Source organism: Nicotiana tabacum, chromosome 5 (assembly GCF_000715075.1).
Source record: "Nicotiana tabacum cultivar K326 chromosome 5, ASM71507v2, whole genome shotgun sequence".
NCBI classification, from domain to species: Eukaryota; Viridiplantae; Streptophyta; class Magnoliopsida; order Solanales; family Solanaceae; genus Nicotiana; species Nicotiana tabacum.
In genome coordinates this window covers 27,073,858-27,089,857 of record NC_134084.1, presented here as the reverse complement: position 1 = coordinate 27,089,857, position 16,000 = coordinate 27,073,858, and the positions used below count along the sequence as shown (strand labels likewise).

Genomic DNA, 16,000 nt, shown 5'->3' with positions numbered 1-16,000 from the left:
ATATTTATATAAAACTATAAGTTAATTTATTGTTATAATAGTATAAAAAGAGATATAACCATTTATCAATGATTTCACTTTTAGTTGATTTATCCTTTAAAATAATTTTGTAATAAATGATTATATAAGTGGTGAATGTGAATTATATATAATGAATATGGAAAAAAGAAAAAAAATAGTATTAGTTTGAAGGAAATAAAAAATGAAAAGTAAATAGAAGATAATAATATAATATAGAAGAGAGAAGATTTGGTGTAGAAAATGGTGTAATGATTGGAGTAAATTTGGTGTTACACCATTTTAGTGTGAAATTTGATATTAGGGTTGGAGATGGCCTAACATACATAAATCTTCTGCCTCTAGATTAATCAGGCCAATTAGGCAATTACAAATGCTTTCTCTTTCCCAGTTTGACTGAAGTTGATGCTGTATGGTAGTTAATCATCATGAGACAGGTTGTTTGAGTAGTGATTGTCATTTGGCACTTCTTCTACACTCATAGGTCCACAATAAAACTGTGTTACATGTAGGCCTCGTTTGTTTGCTCTTAATACAAGTTTGAATCTTAATCATTCAGATTTTAGATATTAAGTTCGTTTGTTATTAAAGTCTGAATCTTAATTATTTAAATCTTAATCATTAAGTGTATTTATTTTTTTACTTCACAACCACTTAATGAGTCTTAATATGTCTGTATGGTTAAGATCTATAACAAAGACTTAATTTCATTAAGATACTATCAACCGTATTAATTATCGTTTTCCACTACCGCCTACTATTATCAACTATCAGTCTATCACCATGTCACCCACCACCACCATACTCAACCACCATCACTACCACCAGGGGCGGACCTATGCTAGGGGGTGGGGGGTCACTGACACCCGTTAGCCTCGATAAAAATATTGTGTATATATATTAATACAGGGAGGACCCCTCTAAATATTTTATGCGGCCCCGTCAGTCACAAAGACTGGACATAAGACTTGGTTTGTGGGAGTAGCTACCCTTTTTTGCTTAACGACCCAGGTTCTAATCTGGGGTTCAGAAATCCATATTATTTTATTTTTACTTTTTAAAATTGAATGATTATTTAATTACTTATTTACTTTATTACTTAGTATCCATCTGAAAGTCTTAAACACTAAAACAAACCCTCTCTGCTTCAATTTCAACTTTCCTTTCCAACTTTCCGTCATTCACTTCTTCATTTCTTTGCATCCCTTTGAATTCGAATCAATCCCTTATTAGGTGAGGGAGCCTCTTCTTCAAATCTGTGATTATTTGAGTAAGTTTTTCTTCTTTTTACAAATATTGCTTTTTTGATTTTTGTGATTTTGACCTAAATTAGCAATTGACCCAGATTGATTATGACTTATGGGCAGATTTATTGACTTACGTTCTTCCCCAATCAAAATATCCCTAATTATTTTATCTTAATACATTAATTTCATAGGTATTTGAAGATTTGTGCTAATGCTATTTGAAATATTGTTTTAGTGAAGTGAAGTGGACGATTTGAAACCAAGTTGTATTTGGATTTCGAGAATAACTTTAATCAAAATATCCCTAATTATTTTATCTTAATACATTAATTTCATGAGGTGTGTGGAGGCAATGCGTAAGATGAGAAGGGGCAGAGCTACCGGACCAGACGAAATTTCAGTTGAACTGTGGAGGTGTGTGGGTAGAGCAGGCTTGGAATGACTTACTGCATTGTTTAGTGTTATATTCAAGACTAATAGAATGCCTGAAGAGTGAAGGTAGAGTACAATGGCCCCGTTGTATAAGAACAAAGGTGATGTCCAGAGCTGTAACAACTATAGGGGCATCAAATTACTAAGTCATACCATGAAAGTTTGGGAGAGAGTGGTAGAAATGAGAGTGCGAAGGACGGTGTCTATTTCAGACAATCAGTTCGGGTTCATGCCGGGACGATCTACCACAGAAGCTATCCACCTTATTAGAAGGATGGTGGAACAGTACAGAGATAAGAAGAAGGATCTCCACATGGTGTTTATTAATCTGGAGAAAGCGTACGATAAGGTTCCTAGGAAGGTCTTATGGAGCTGCTTAGAGGATAAAGGGGTCCCGAGTAACTATATTAGGGTGATTAAAGACATGTATGATGGAGCTAAGACTCGGGTTAGGACAGTAGGAGGCGACTATGAACACTTTCCAGTTATTACGGGGTTGCACCAAGGGTCTGCGCTCAGCCCATTCCTATTTGCCCTGGTGATGGATGCACTGACTTATCATATTCAAGGGGAGGTTCCATGGTGCATGATATTTGCTGATGACATTATTCTAATTGACGAGACAAGAGGCGGCATCAACGAGAGGCTAGAGATTTGGAGACATGCTCTTGAGTCTAAAGGTTTCAAGTTGAGTAGGACGAAGACGGAATACCTCGAGTGCGAATTTGGAGTTGAGCCGACGGAAGCGGGAGTTGAAGTGAGGCTTGACTCTCAAGTAATTCCCAAGAGAGGTAGTTTCAAGTACCTTGGATCGGTTATTCAGTGGATCGGGGAGATTGACGAGGATGTCACACACCGTATAGGGGTGGGGTGGATGAAGTGGAGGTTAGCGTTGGGAGTCTTGTGTGACAAGAAAGTGCCACCGTTACTAAAAGGTAAGTTTTATAGAGCAGTGGTTAGGCCTGCCATGTTGTATGGAACTGAATGTTGGCCGGTAAAGAACTCACACACCCAAAAGATGAAAGTAGCAGAGATGAGGATATTGAGGTGGATGTGCGGGCATACAAGGATGGATAAGATTAGGAATGCAGATATTCGAGAGAAGGTGGGTGTGGCCCCCATGGAAGACAAGATGCGGGAAGTAAGACTCAGATGGTTCGGGCACATTCAGAGGAGGAGCACTGATGCACCGGTGAGGAGGTGTGAGCGACTGGCTGTAGTGGGCACGCGGATAGGTAGAGGGAGACCTAAGAATTATTGGGGAGAGGTGATCAGACAGGACATGGCGCGACTTAGGATTACTGAGGACATGACCCTTGATAGGGAATTATGGAGGTCGAGCATTAAGGTTGTAGGTTAGGGGAGAGTGTGAATATTTCTACAGCACAATAGAGGGAGACTATCTAGTTAGGAGTTAGACTAGGAATGTCATTGGTCGTCTATTGATGCAGGGTTTTACCTTCTAGTTGTACTATACCAGCCATCTATTTCGTATTTCGTATTTCGTATCCTGTATTTCATATTTCATATCTCTTATATATTGTTGTTATTTTTATTACGCATTTTTATGGTACTAATATATCATCTCCTATTGCTTTTTTGAGCCGAGGGTCTCCTGGAAACACCCTCTCTACCCTTCGGGGTAGGGGTAAGGTCTGCGTACATATTACCCTCCCCAGACCCCACTTGTGGAATTATACTGGGTCGTCGTCGTTGTTGTTGTTGTTGTTACATTAATTTCATAGGTATTTGAAGATTTGTGCTAATGCTATTTGAAATATTGTTTTAGTTAAGTGAAGTGAAGTGAAATATTTGAAAATATTATTTCTATTTTAGTATTAATATAAGGAGTGTGATTAATCATATTAAAAATGTTATTTTGCTTGGCATTGTTGCTTTGTAGGAAGTTCTGTTGATGTGAATTGAGATGGACATATTTTTGACGAGGTTTAATTCATCTCCATCAAGTTCTAGTTTTAGAGACAATTTCTCCCATCTTGTAGAGGAGTTTGACGTGAAATCACTTAATACTGACCCCGGAGAGAGAATATCCATTAGATATAGCTCTAGAATACAGGATGAAATGAGAAGACACTACATCCAAAGAGGGCCTTGCCAACCAATTGATCACAAATTTCCTAAAGCTTTATTTGGGAAGAAAATGCGCCAATTTAGTCCGGGTTGGTTTAAAGGTTCGCATTCTAGATGGTTAGAGTATAGTGTGAAGAAAGATGCCGCATTTTGTTTATGTTGTTATTTATTCAAAAATGATTACGTTCATGGAAGCACAAGTGACTCTTTCACAAAAACCGGCTTTAAGGCTTGGAATAAAGGAATCGAAAGACTTGGTCTACATGTTGGTGAAGTAAATAATCTCCACCATAAGTGTTTCAACAATATGCTAGACTTGTCAAATCAATCTCAATCAATTCAAGCTGATTTTGAAAAGCAATCTGATCAACAAAAAACTGAATATCTAATTCGTTTAAATGTCTCAATCGATGTTGCAAGGTTTCTTTTGAACTTTGGATTGTCTTTTCGTGGTCACGATGAAAGTGAATCATCAACAAACAAAGGCCTTTTTCTAGGGCTTTTGGAATGGCTTGGAAATAGTCTTCCAGATATAGATAGAATTATATTAAAACATGCTCCAAAAAATGATATGATGACTTCGCCAAAAATTCAAAAGGATATTGTGAGTGCTTGTGCACAAGAGACCGTGAAAGCTATAATTGATGACTTGGATGGAGATTATTTTGGGATATTAGTTGATGAGTCCAAGGATATTTCACATCATGAACAAATGACCCTCACTTTGCGGTATATTGACAAAAAAGGCCAAGTGAACGAGCCATTTATTAGCCTTGTTCGTGTTAGTGATACATCTGCAAAGTTGTTGAAAGAAGCAGTACTTTCTTTGCTAATAAAACACTCATTAAGTCCATCCAAAATACGTGGACAAGGCTATGATGGGGCTAGTGATATGCAGGGAAAGATGAATGGTCTTAAAGCTTTAATTTTGCAAGAAACTCCATCGGCATATTCAGCTCATTGTTTTGCACATCAATTACAGTTGACGCTTGTAGCTGTTGCTAAAAAACACAAGGAGTTAGAGACTTTCTTTGCTATAGTTACTAACGTGTTGAATGTAATTGGAGTTTCTTTTAAGCGTAGAGATCAACTTTGGGATCATCAAACAGAATTGTTGGAGCAATTGTTGGAGAGTGGTGAAGTTCAAAGTGGAAAAGGATTAAATCAAGAGCGAGGATTTCAAAGGCCAGGTGACACTCGTTGGGGATCACATTGTAAAATATTAGATAACTTTGTTATTTTATTTTCTTCTATTGTTCATGTGTTTGGGGTGATTGAATGTGACAGTGATGTTAATGATAAGTTGCAAGACGAAACTTTTTTCAGTAAAATTAAAGTATTTGAATTTGTTTTCTTGCTTCACTTAATGTTGAAAGTGTTGATAATGTCAAACGAGTTGAGCAAAGCTTTACAGAAGAAAGATCAAGATATTGTCAATGCCATGATATTTCTTGATATCACAAAGGAATGGTTGCAAGAAATGAGAGATAAAGGATGTGAACCATTGATGGATGAAGTATATTTATTTTGTGCAAAACATGATATTTTGGTGCCTAAGATGGAAGAATTCTATATTCCTGGAAAGTCGAAGCGTAGGCTTCTAGTGTTACTTATTCACATCACTTACGTGTTGAACTTTTTTATATCGTGATTGATTTGCAACTTCTGGAGCTTAATAGTTGTTTTGATGTTGTGAGTAGTAACCTGCTTCTTGGTATGGCTAGCTTGAATCCGATTAATTCATTTGCTAATTTTGATAAGGAAAGAATAATAACATTGGCCAAGCATTATCCCGATGAGTTTGGTGAATTGAAGCTTCGAGATCTTAGTCGCCAACTTGACACTTTCATATGGAACATGCAACATGGTGACCCTAGGTTCTCTGATTTGAAAGGAATTGGTGATTTGACAAAAGCATTGGTTGAGGCAAATCTTGTGGATACTTATTCACTTGTTTATTTGCTTGTGAAGTTGACTTTAATTTTACCTGTCGCAACTGCAACGGTGGAAAGAGCACTCTCATCCATGAAGTACATCAAAGATGAATTGTGTAGTAGTATTAGTGATGCATTTTTAAATAATTGTTTAGTCTGTTACTTTGAGAAGGAAGTATTTGTAAATATAAGCAATGATGCTATTATTGACCGTTTTCAAAACATGAAAGCGCGTCGAGTTCAACTATAAGTGGACAATGTACTTTTGTTATATTAGTATCAAGTTAATGGTATTTGATAATATTGATGTTTTTATTTTGATGATAAATTATCATAGTCATTTCAAAGAGTTACACCCGAACTTTATCGCTGGTGATTGACATACTAAAGATAATGGTGCCCCCGTTATGCTTAAATCCTGAGTTCGCCTCTGACTACCACCACCAAGCCGCCACCATTATTGACAACTACCACCTACCATCCCCACTATTCCCGCCACTATTATTTTCAACCACAACCACAAACTCATCAACCTCAACTACCACAACTAACCAACCCATCACCATTAACAACATAGCCCGATACTGCCCACCATTATAAACTACCACCACCTTCCTCAATCACAACTACCATCACCACCCACTATTATTAATTATTACCACCCATGACCCACCATCACCATCCTCAACCATAATCGCCATCATTATCAATTACCACTAGCTACTATACAGAACCACCACCATCAATCAAAACTACCACCAGTCGCTTCTAGTCGGCATTCACAAGCACCACTGTTAGTCATCACCACCAGCAAACCATAATCGTTATCGCTACCAATCACAACTAACTAATACCTAGAATATTAAATTAATTAGTATTTTATTTGAATTTATGTTTATTAATTTTCAAATAAAGATAAATTCTATATATTTAGATGTTTAAAAAACAAACAGTCTTAATCATTTAGTATTCAAATCTTAAAACACATCTTAATATTCAGATGTGTATTCAAATTCAAATGTCTTAAAAGCCACTAAAGCGGTGGCTTTTGGCCCCAGAATTTTGGGGGCCCCAATTTTTGTTTCCCAATTCTTATTTGATGTCCAATATTTAATTTGGGACAATGATTAATTCAAATTCATACCGTGTAAAATCCATTAAAGTGGGAACTGTTCCTTATAAGAGATCTTTTTCTGAAACCGAATATTTCCGATTAAAGAAGGAGATATGCTATCCATCCCACAACAACTCTTCTCGTGAGGCCCCAAATCTTTTGAAGAAAATATTAAGTATTTCAAAGTAGAAAAGTAAAATATTTTATATAAAAAAGGATTACATTAATCATTAGAAAATATATAATACACTTTTAAACTCTATTTTTTTCCTCAGGTTTTCATCATTGCAACGAGTATATTGAAACCTCAAAAAGTTCTTTTAGTACAAAGTTATCAACTTCTTGAATCATGTTCTATTATTTAAGATCATACTGCACATGAGAGACTAAATGGTTTTATGCGAAAAATTTCAAATAATTTTATTCTCAAAAAACTAGAAAAATCTACTTCAACTAAAAATATATATGATTGTTTTAAAAGGGCCTCACATCAAAGTTTGACTTTAGGCCACCAAGCTTATTGAGCAGCCCCTGGGATTCAGATTCAGATGTCTTAATCTTAATGCACATATTCAGATGTGTATTTAAATTCATACGTCTTAATCTTTAAAAAAAAATAAAACATATGAGTGCGTAGTTGTTTATGGGTGCGAATGTGTGCAATGACTGATTAGAAGGAGCACGTCAATTGTCCCAATTTATGTAATAGTATTTTGGCACAGAGTTTATAAAAGAATGTACTTTTAAAATTTGTGGTGAAAAATAAGCTATTGATATTTGTGTGATTATAAATTATTTTATTAAGCGTAAACAAATATTTTAGTGTTAAATTTTTACTAAATATAGAATGATAGTATTCTTTTTTGTATTGACTGAAAAGGTAAAGTATCACATGAACTGGGACGGTGATAGATTTATATTTTAGAGGTTCCACGGGTAGTAATACATCCTAATTACACCCGTTTGACAGGAGATGATTTATATATATAAACTAACCGTTACAAAGTCCCTACTTCAAGACATATTTTTACGGGAGCACGTTAAGACAAATGGAAAATTAGTGTAATATAAGAAGAAAGGTTTTGTAAAGAGACGGTTTGCGGGAATTTGCATACAAGCCCCACCCATAACATATTACAACAACAATAATATATTTCGTGTATTCCTATATTGTGAGATCGGTAAAAAGTAAAAGATTATTTTTAAAAGACCCTCATCTCAAAAATAAATTCAACATATTTGAATAGAAGAACAGTAATGAAGAGGTAAGCGGCGTAAGCCCCAGCCATGACATGAATCTATAAATGTTTATGAGATGAAAAGGACCATGTCCATTTGCAAAGGTTTATTGGAGATTTGACACAACTACCTAATGTTAGGATGCATGATGGAGAATGTGTGCCTTTTCTTATTCCAATTCATACTCATTTAATTTTTAACTAAAGTTCTCTTTATGTTGCAATTGATCAGTCCAAATTGTAACTAGCATATTGTACTTTCAAAGATTCTTTTTTTTTTCTTTCCTAAATTCACAAAAGACAGAATTAACTTGGGAACTAGCATGAAATAAATTAATTATTAACAGAAGAAAGTGGAAAAACCTGGTGAAGACATAGTTAAGTAATAGAAGTGCGATCTCTATAACAACTTAAGTTCTTAGATGAGATGGTCACACACTTCAACCAAAGCAAGTCTGGAGCCTAATAAGCTTTCTTGGAGAAAGTTCTTATCAATAATCCAACTTCATCTAATCATCCGTATTATATATTAATAATTATTTATCTTAAATAATTGGAAATCCTATCAAACACTAGCATAAACTAATTAAAGGATTTCCAATTCAAATCAAAGCTATCTATGTTTTTTCATTTCTTCATACATCTCCTCCCACTTCTTTCTTTCCATCAACTTCTCCACCATTCTTCTCTTTAGCCCTTTTCTTCCAAAACATCAAATGTAGACCTCTTCTCTCCAAAATCTTCTCAATTTCCTCAATTGGAAGTCCCTTAGTTTCTGGAACACAAATCAGGACAAAAAATAGGGCTATAACAGAGAGAACTCCAAATACAAGAAATGTCCATGATGTTCCAATAGCATGTGTCAATGACAAGAAAGATTGTGCTACAATGAGATTTGAAATCCAGTTTGCTGTTGCAGCTATTCCTCCACAAACTCCTCTGAATCTTAAAGGGTATATCTCCGAGTTAACGATCCATGGAACGGTACCCATTCCCGGAGAAAAAAATATGATGTATAGCGCTAGCCCGAGTAGGGCTAGCCATCCATATCTACTAGGGCATCCTCTTGTGTACCATAACCTATCTTGATCATGACAAGCATCCTTAATAGTATCATTTGAGATGAGACATGCCCCAGGTAGCAACTACAACAAAGAAAAAAAATATTAAACATACCTTTGATAGATATATACTTGCAATATTATATTAGTATTGAATATCAAGATAGTATAGACATTCCGTTTATGGCTATTATATAATGTCATAACACGTTATCAAAGAGAACATAGGAGAGTGTTGGGCTCGATCTTAAAGCATGGTAAGATGCATTACTTATCACTTTCATGTAGGCATAAAAGAAAAATATAATGGCTGTTGAAACAAAAATTTGCTCCCTTCAATCTCAAATATTTAGTCGTTTTGGCAAATTGAATTTGTTTGAAAATGTTTGAAGTTTTAGAAAAACAAGAAGCATTTATTATTTTCTCTCCAAAATATAGTGTTAACTAAATGAGACCATTAAAAGACAGATAAAGGGTATTTCATATAAATACTCTAATGATTAAGGCTATTGAATATTTGGGATTTTTACACAAATAGCCAGTTGGATTCATTGTTTTCTTTTCGTAACCGGTATACATAGATTATACATTGATCATACACGACTATAAACATATTATACATGAATTATACATATATTATACGTCCATCGACTATATTTAGATTAAACGGTCAAGTGAGCGGCTATTTAGGTTAATTCTTCAATATCTTCTTAGGAGGTGTGCCAAAAAAACCTTAAAACAGAGATAATATGAAGCATATAAGATGTCATTATTACCTTATTTTGAGGTGAAGCACAAAAGCCACAATCAGGAGAAGCTTTAAGGCACCTAGTACAATCCCAGGAAGTAGCAGAACCAGCATTATGGTAAGCAGGACAAGTAAATGATGCTGCAAAATGAGATGTCTCAGCCATACTAACTGCTGGTGAAGTTGAAGTAGCCTCATAGAAAACTGCTGACAAAAACCCTAGAGAAATCATAACACCAAACAAGCTAATCACAAGAAGTTTCTTCCTCCCAGTCCTGTCTATGAAATATATACTAATAATCGAGCCAAAAGCGTTTAGCCCGGCTGTGACAAGCGATAGAAGGAGAGCTGTCCGGTTCGAGGCAATTCCAGCTAGTTGAATGATACTAGGACTGTAATACATAACAGTGTTTATTCCAACAAATTGCTGGAAAATTTGAAGACCAACTCCAGCTATTAGTCCACGACGAACTGTTTTCGTCTGGCATAACTTGAAGAGATTGATACCCTCAGATGCTTTGTTTTCTTCAATTTCTTTGTCTACTGATTCTTTAAGAGCTTGAATTTCAACTTCAACTTGCTCAGGTGAATATATCTTCCTTAGTATTGCTTTGGCTTCCTCTTGCCTCCCCTGTTTTTTCCAAGAAAACATTTGCAATTACTGCATTATTGTATTGAATGTGAAATACAATCAAACCTCTCTATAACAATATCGTTTGTTCCGAAATTTTTTGGTTGTTATAGTGAAGTGTTTCTATAGAGAACTTATATTATGACATAATATTCAAAGAAAACGTGGCCATTATAGTGAAGTATTATAGAGGATGATCGTTATAGAAAGGTTTGGCTCTATCATAATTGGTGGAAACAATATCTTGTTTTGTTCATAGAAGAAAGAATTAAATGAGAGTTTAACTTATGTTTACTGACGGTATACAATAGTTTTACACCATCAGGTTAAGATTACCTCCAACAACTTATTTGTCGCACTAAATAACTTTCTATAACAAGTTAAATATGCTGGTAGTGTAAAATTCTTTATATTGTTAGTATATATAAGTTAAATGCATGAAATTAACCTTGCGATAAAGCCAACGAGGCGATTCAGGAAGGAGAAGCATTAGTATGAATTGGAGGAGGGCTGGCAATCCTGCTACTCCAAGCATCCATCTCCAGGTCCCTGGTGCCTAATTACAAGCAGCAAATATTATTATATACATGTACATTATTGGAGAATAGCCGTCCAGCCAACTGCTTAAACTAAAAATAGCATGCAGATGTAAATATAAGTAAAACCCATGCATAATATGTGTACAACTATGTATAACAGAGTATACCAGCTAAGAAAAGTAAATGGTGAATTCGACTGGCTATTTATACAAAAATCACAAAAGAATTAAGAGTTGCATACCTTGGTAAAAGCAAGGTTAATAAGGTAAGACAAGAATTGGCCACCAGTAATGAGAAATCCATTAGTGCTAACAAGAGCACCTCTAATTTTAGCAGGAGAAGCTTCTGATATGTACAAAGGAGCAGTCATTGATGCCATTCCAACACCAAGTCCAACAAAAATTCTACCAACAATAAGAAGTGCTGAATTCACTGCTGATGCCATAATCACAGCTCCAACAAAAAAGAGGAAATCAGCTATGAGTATAGCAGTTCTCCTTCCAAATTTGTCATTCAACCATCCACCAATTGCTGCTCCTATTATTGCTCCAGCCACTGCCATGCTCACTATAGATTCCTATAAATTAAATTAAAGCCATGCATAATTAGCAATTTTTAGTGTTATGTTGACCAAAAATTTGGTGCCATGTGACCAGAAGGTCACGGGTTCGACCCGTGGAAATAGCCTCTTGCAGAAATGCAGGATAAGGTTGCGTACAATAGACCCTTGTATTCCGATTCTTCCCTGGACCCTACGCATAGTGGGAGCTTAGTGCACTGGGCTGCCCTTTTAACATAAATAGCCTTCAACCCAACCGCTTAATTTTGAAAAAGACTGCAGATATATTGTATATATGTATAATCTATTTATATGTGTATAACTCTATATAAACAGAGCATAATCTATGTATACCGGCTAAAAGTAATCAATATATGAATCCGGTCGACTATTTGTTTAAAGATCAAAATTTATTTATATTAGGTGTTTATATCAAGCAAATGAATACATGATATGTGTCTTCTACTTATACTTTTATCACTTAATTCCATGGTTAATTAATTTTCACATTATATTTTTTATGTAACCATGAAAAATCAATATAGTTTAGTGTAAACATGTGATATGGGTAGTTTATTCCTAAGTGGTCATGTTAAAATAAGACAATAAACCTAAAATTTGTGGGTGTGGAGTATGTGGTTTTGAGAAATGCAAATAAATTAAAATGTATAATTAGAAGAGTAATCCATTTTTTTTCAAACCACTAGGAGGGGTTTGTAATACTAATAAACAGAGGAAATTTGAGAGGCTAGAATTCTGGAAAATGAGACATTTGAGAATGTGAATCGTCTCTGTTGAGAATTCGTCTATGAAAATAACAAGAACTTTAAAGCAACATATCTTATTTTATTTTTTCGAAAAATAATTTTGTTAAACCAATTCTAACCAACAGAATTTGAAAGCTAAAAGTCTCAATTTTAAAAATAAAATTAAGTATTTAATGAAATTATTGGAAGAAAAAACATGTGAGGGTTAAAAATTAGGTATCTATAGGAGTCAAGGTTTATATTGGATCTAAGCAAGTTCAGGTGAAGACAATAAATGAATGGTCCAGCTACTTGATACATGTGTCACATAGTTATAGCAGAAAACGATTGATAATAACTGTTTTTTTCGAGAGGAAAAAGAAAATTTTAATCTTGTAAAAACGGGTAAAGTTAAAAAATAGCCACATATTCAAAAGTCACTCAAAATTAGCCAATTTTGAAATCCATGACAATATCATGGATTTCGAATCCTAAAATGGTGCAATTCCATGGCAATATCCTGAACGAAATCTATCCCACTAATCCACTATCATGGAGTTTCACTTTTTTTTCTTTAGCTTTGATGGATTTCAAAAACCAGTATTCCGAATATTATGGATTTTTCACTTGTTCAAGTTCTAATTCCATGACAATGTCACGGTGTTTTCACATTAAAAATAGCTACTTTTCGATGAATTTTCAAATATGAGCTATTTTCCAAAAATTGGACCGAAAAGTGGCTAATTTGTATAATTTTTACTGTAAGAACAACGTAGTTTAATCGACAAATTTGTTGGATATGGACCCTGGCATGGAACTATAAAATCACAAACTAAATTGATGGAAATCTGTCTTTCTAATCCAAATTAATGAAAGGGTCCCTAAACTACCAAAAACCATATGTTAAACCCCTCAATTTTATTTTTCTCATATAAGCAACAATAAGAGGGTATTTTTAATGCAAATATATATATAAATAAATGTTTCCGTCAATATAATAACAGTGTGAACTATTGAAATTATGACGTAAACAAGGAAAAAGAAAATATAGAAGGATAATTGTTGTGTGCAAACCTGTAAAACGGTATTCCTATCAACATCTTTGAAGTCATCCCTAATATAAAGCAGAGCTCCTGATATGACTCCTATACTCCACAAAACAACACCAAGAACTTGAGACACTCAAATAAGTTTGTTTAGTTGGAATTAATGGAAATTAAAGGGGGAAAAAATTAGTCTAAGTAATACGGCTAAAAGAGTTTAACTTCTATTCATTGACAATATAAAATTTTTAATAAAGAAAGGACAGACCGATGCACTAAGCTCTAATTATGCACGAGGTCCCGAGAACTCACAACATATAATTATTCATAGCATATTTTATAAAATAACAAAAGATAAAGTACATAACCTTGTTATGACAGGTAAAAGTACGTTGATGCATGAGATAGTGTAATTTAATACTTTCACTATATATAAGTTAAATATATATATAAATATATAAAGTATAAGTTCTACGCGCGAATTATGTAAAAATATTTATACTACCAAGATAATTGTAGGCAATTTTCTATACAAATACTAAATAATCTTCCATATATAACATGTCAAGATTCACTGATAGAGTAAGAAATTTTTTACAACGGTCATGGTCAGTATATATAACTTAAATCCGTAAATATATATAGAAAGAGATCGAGACCTGTATCATAGCCAAAGAGAAGGCCACCAATTCCAGCAGAGAAAGCAAGGCGAAGAACATAAGGATTTTTGTAAGAAAGAGCTAAACATTCTTTAAAAGCTGTTGCATCTGCTCCATGAGCTACTCCTCCTTCCATTACCACTTCTCTAACTAACTAACTTACTTAATTGTTTTTTCTTGAATTTCCACTTCAAACACAAATTAAAGAAGTAAACAAGAAGACACTAGAAAGATGAAGAAGAGAAATTAGGTGTGTGTACTGGCTTTTTGGAACATGGAAGATGGAACTATGTGTAAGAAAGAAGAGGAGAGAGATAATCTAAGAAGGGAATTGGCTAAGACTGTGCAAATTTATAGAGGGCAAGAAAACTAAAAAAGAAGATAGTACTGCTATGTTTTTTTCAGGTAAAACAGGGGAGAAGAGGGGATAGGGGTGGTTATTAGCTAAATTTAACATGCCATCAACAATTATGGAAAATGCATATGATCTCACCACCATGTTAATTAACTAGAGATTTCGAGTGCAGGCTTTAAAAATATACACTCCCTTTTAATGGATTATACGTAATACGAATATAAATTAATTTTTAAGTTTCAATGTAAATATTGGATACTAACAAAAAAAAAGGTATATTTTAAGAAAAACTAACTTCAACGGGGACTCTAAAGGGATCAAGAAATCTGCCAATGTTGTCGTATTCCTACTAATAATTCACACTGCTAAAGGTGAAGCACTATTGAATTTGTTATGACCACAAAATACACCTTTTTTCTAACAGTTTGAGATTTTGGACTTCATATTAACAGGAAAAGAGTGACTTGATCTCCAAAAATTCTTTAGGCACTCCGATGTTTATATTAAGTCATATTACTAACTTGTTATAATTAAATGACCAAATATGTATTAATTAATCACTATTAGACGATTAAAAAAAATTATACACAAATCATGTCATATATTTAATAACTATTAGTCCAATTTTCTTATTACACCATATACACAATTTGGGAGGTTACATAAATCTGCCTAATTTTGGCTAATATTTGGTTAGAAAGTTTTTCTGATACTAAAAAATAATAATTTATGGGAAATTAGCAGAATATAAAAAAATTGGTCCCTGCTAGTTTCACGAAATTCGGTCGATGAAAATTATACATTAAAAATATTGTTCAACTATACAACATGAGAAATTCAAAGTACAACACGAAAAGCAGTCGTTTAATATATTTAGGATGATAATATGTTCCGCAAATATTTGGTGCAAGAAAAATAGTTTAAGGAATAATAAATAATGCACTTCATTATTCCTTCCTTGGTTTCTTAATGTTTTATGTTTTTATATTGCCATTTATGTAGGATTAATGCTTAATTCTTTGATCAAGAACTCACTTGTAACAAATTAAACCAAAATTTAACTACTTAATATCTTGAACCTTGTTTTAAAATATTATTACCATGTTTGAATTGGAACCATCAACTTGTTACCTTATTATCCTACAAGTTTATCGATATTATATTTGAAAACGGATAAAGTGGCGGAGCAACAAATTTATAAAAATAAGATATTAACAGGACTTTAAGATTATAGCTACTACTAGTTACTAGAAATTCCAAAGAAGAACATTAACCAAACACGTATGGCACTATAGATAATAATTAACCGATAGTTTATTCTTATTTCATCTGGCATTTTCCCATGTTGCCGGCTTGAAAATCAATTTTTGTCCCCCAAAAAATGTTCATTATATCTTATCCACAATCTCTATGTTGACTAGTGAGTAGTGAAGTCTGTTTCTATATTTTATAATATATAGCAAAAGCTTCAGAGTGTTTTACTTGAAACCTGTAGCGACTCGGAATTTCTACCTTGGGGAACGTGATGACGCCTAACATTTCACTTGCTAGACAAGTCAACGTTAGATGTAATTATTAATCATTC

The 16,000-nt window shown here is 33.9% G+C and overlaps 3 protein-coding genes across 3 annotated transcripts; 2 read left to right on the top strand and 1 right to left on the bottom strand.

Moving 5' to 3' along the window:
- The first annotated feature begins 3,624 nt into the window (after window positions 1-3,624).
- On the top strand, window positions 3,625-5,439 carry LOC107783963 (uncharacterized). The gene has a single exon (XM_016604995.2). It carries the CDS (start codon window positions 3,625-3,627, stop codon window positions 5,437-5,439), a length of 1,815 nt encoding a protein of 604 aa, XP_016460481.2.
- A 65-nt stretch (window positions 5,440-5,504) lies between these two features.
- On the top strand, window positions 5,505-5,972 carry LOC142180728 (uncharacterized). The gene has a single exon (XM_075252792.1). The coding sequence runs from the start codon at window positions 5,505-5,507 to the stop codon at window positions 5,970-5,972; it is 468 nt and encodes a 155-aa protein (XP_075108893.1).
- Window positions 5,973-8,455: 2,483 nt separating this feature from the next.
- Window positions 8,456-14,785, bottom strand: LOC107783965 (putative inositol transporter 2). The gene is made up of 6 exons (XM_016604996.2): window positions 14,061-14,785; window positions 13,433-13,503; window positions 11,295-11,630; window positions 10,963-11,070; window positions 9,912-10,514; window positions 8,456-9,219 (listed from the first exon to the last, which is right to left on the bottom strand). Exons 1-6 carry the CDS (start codon window positions 14,194-14,196, stop codon window positions 8,710-8,712), a joined length of 1,764 nt encoding a protein of 587 aa, XP_016460482.1. The 5' UTR covers window positions 14,197-14,785; the 3' UTR covers window positions 8,456-8,709.
- Window positions 14,786-16,000: the final 1,215 nt, after the last annotated feature.

Coding starts and splice junctions, on each gene's coding strand:
- LOC107783963 (XM_016604995.2), top strand. CDS start 3,625: ATGGACATATTTTTGACGAGGTTTAATTCATCTCCATCAAGTTCTAGT.
- LOC142180728 (XM_075252792.1), top strand. CDS start 5,505: ATGGCTAGCTTGAATCCGATTAATTCATTTGCTAATTTTGATAAGGAA.
- LOC107783965 (XM_016604996.2), bottom strand. CDS start 14,196: ATGGAAGGAGGAGTAGCTCATGGAGCAGATGCAACAGCTTTTAAAGAA. Junction 10,515..10,962: donor CTCGTTGGCTTTATCGCAAG/GTTAATTTCATG, acceptor TGGAAAAAACAG/GGGAGGCAAGAGGAAGCCAA. Junction 9,220..9,911: donor GTGCTTCACCTCAAAATAAG/GTAATAATGACA, acceptor TCTTTGTTGTAG/TTGCTACCTGGGGCATGTCT.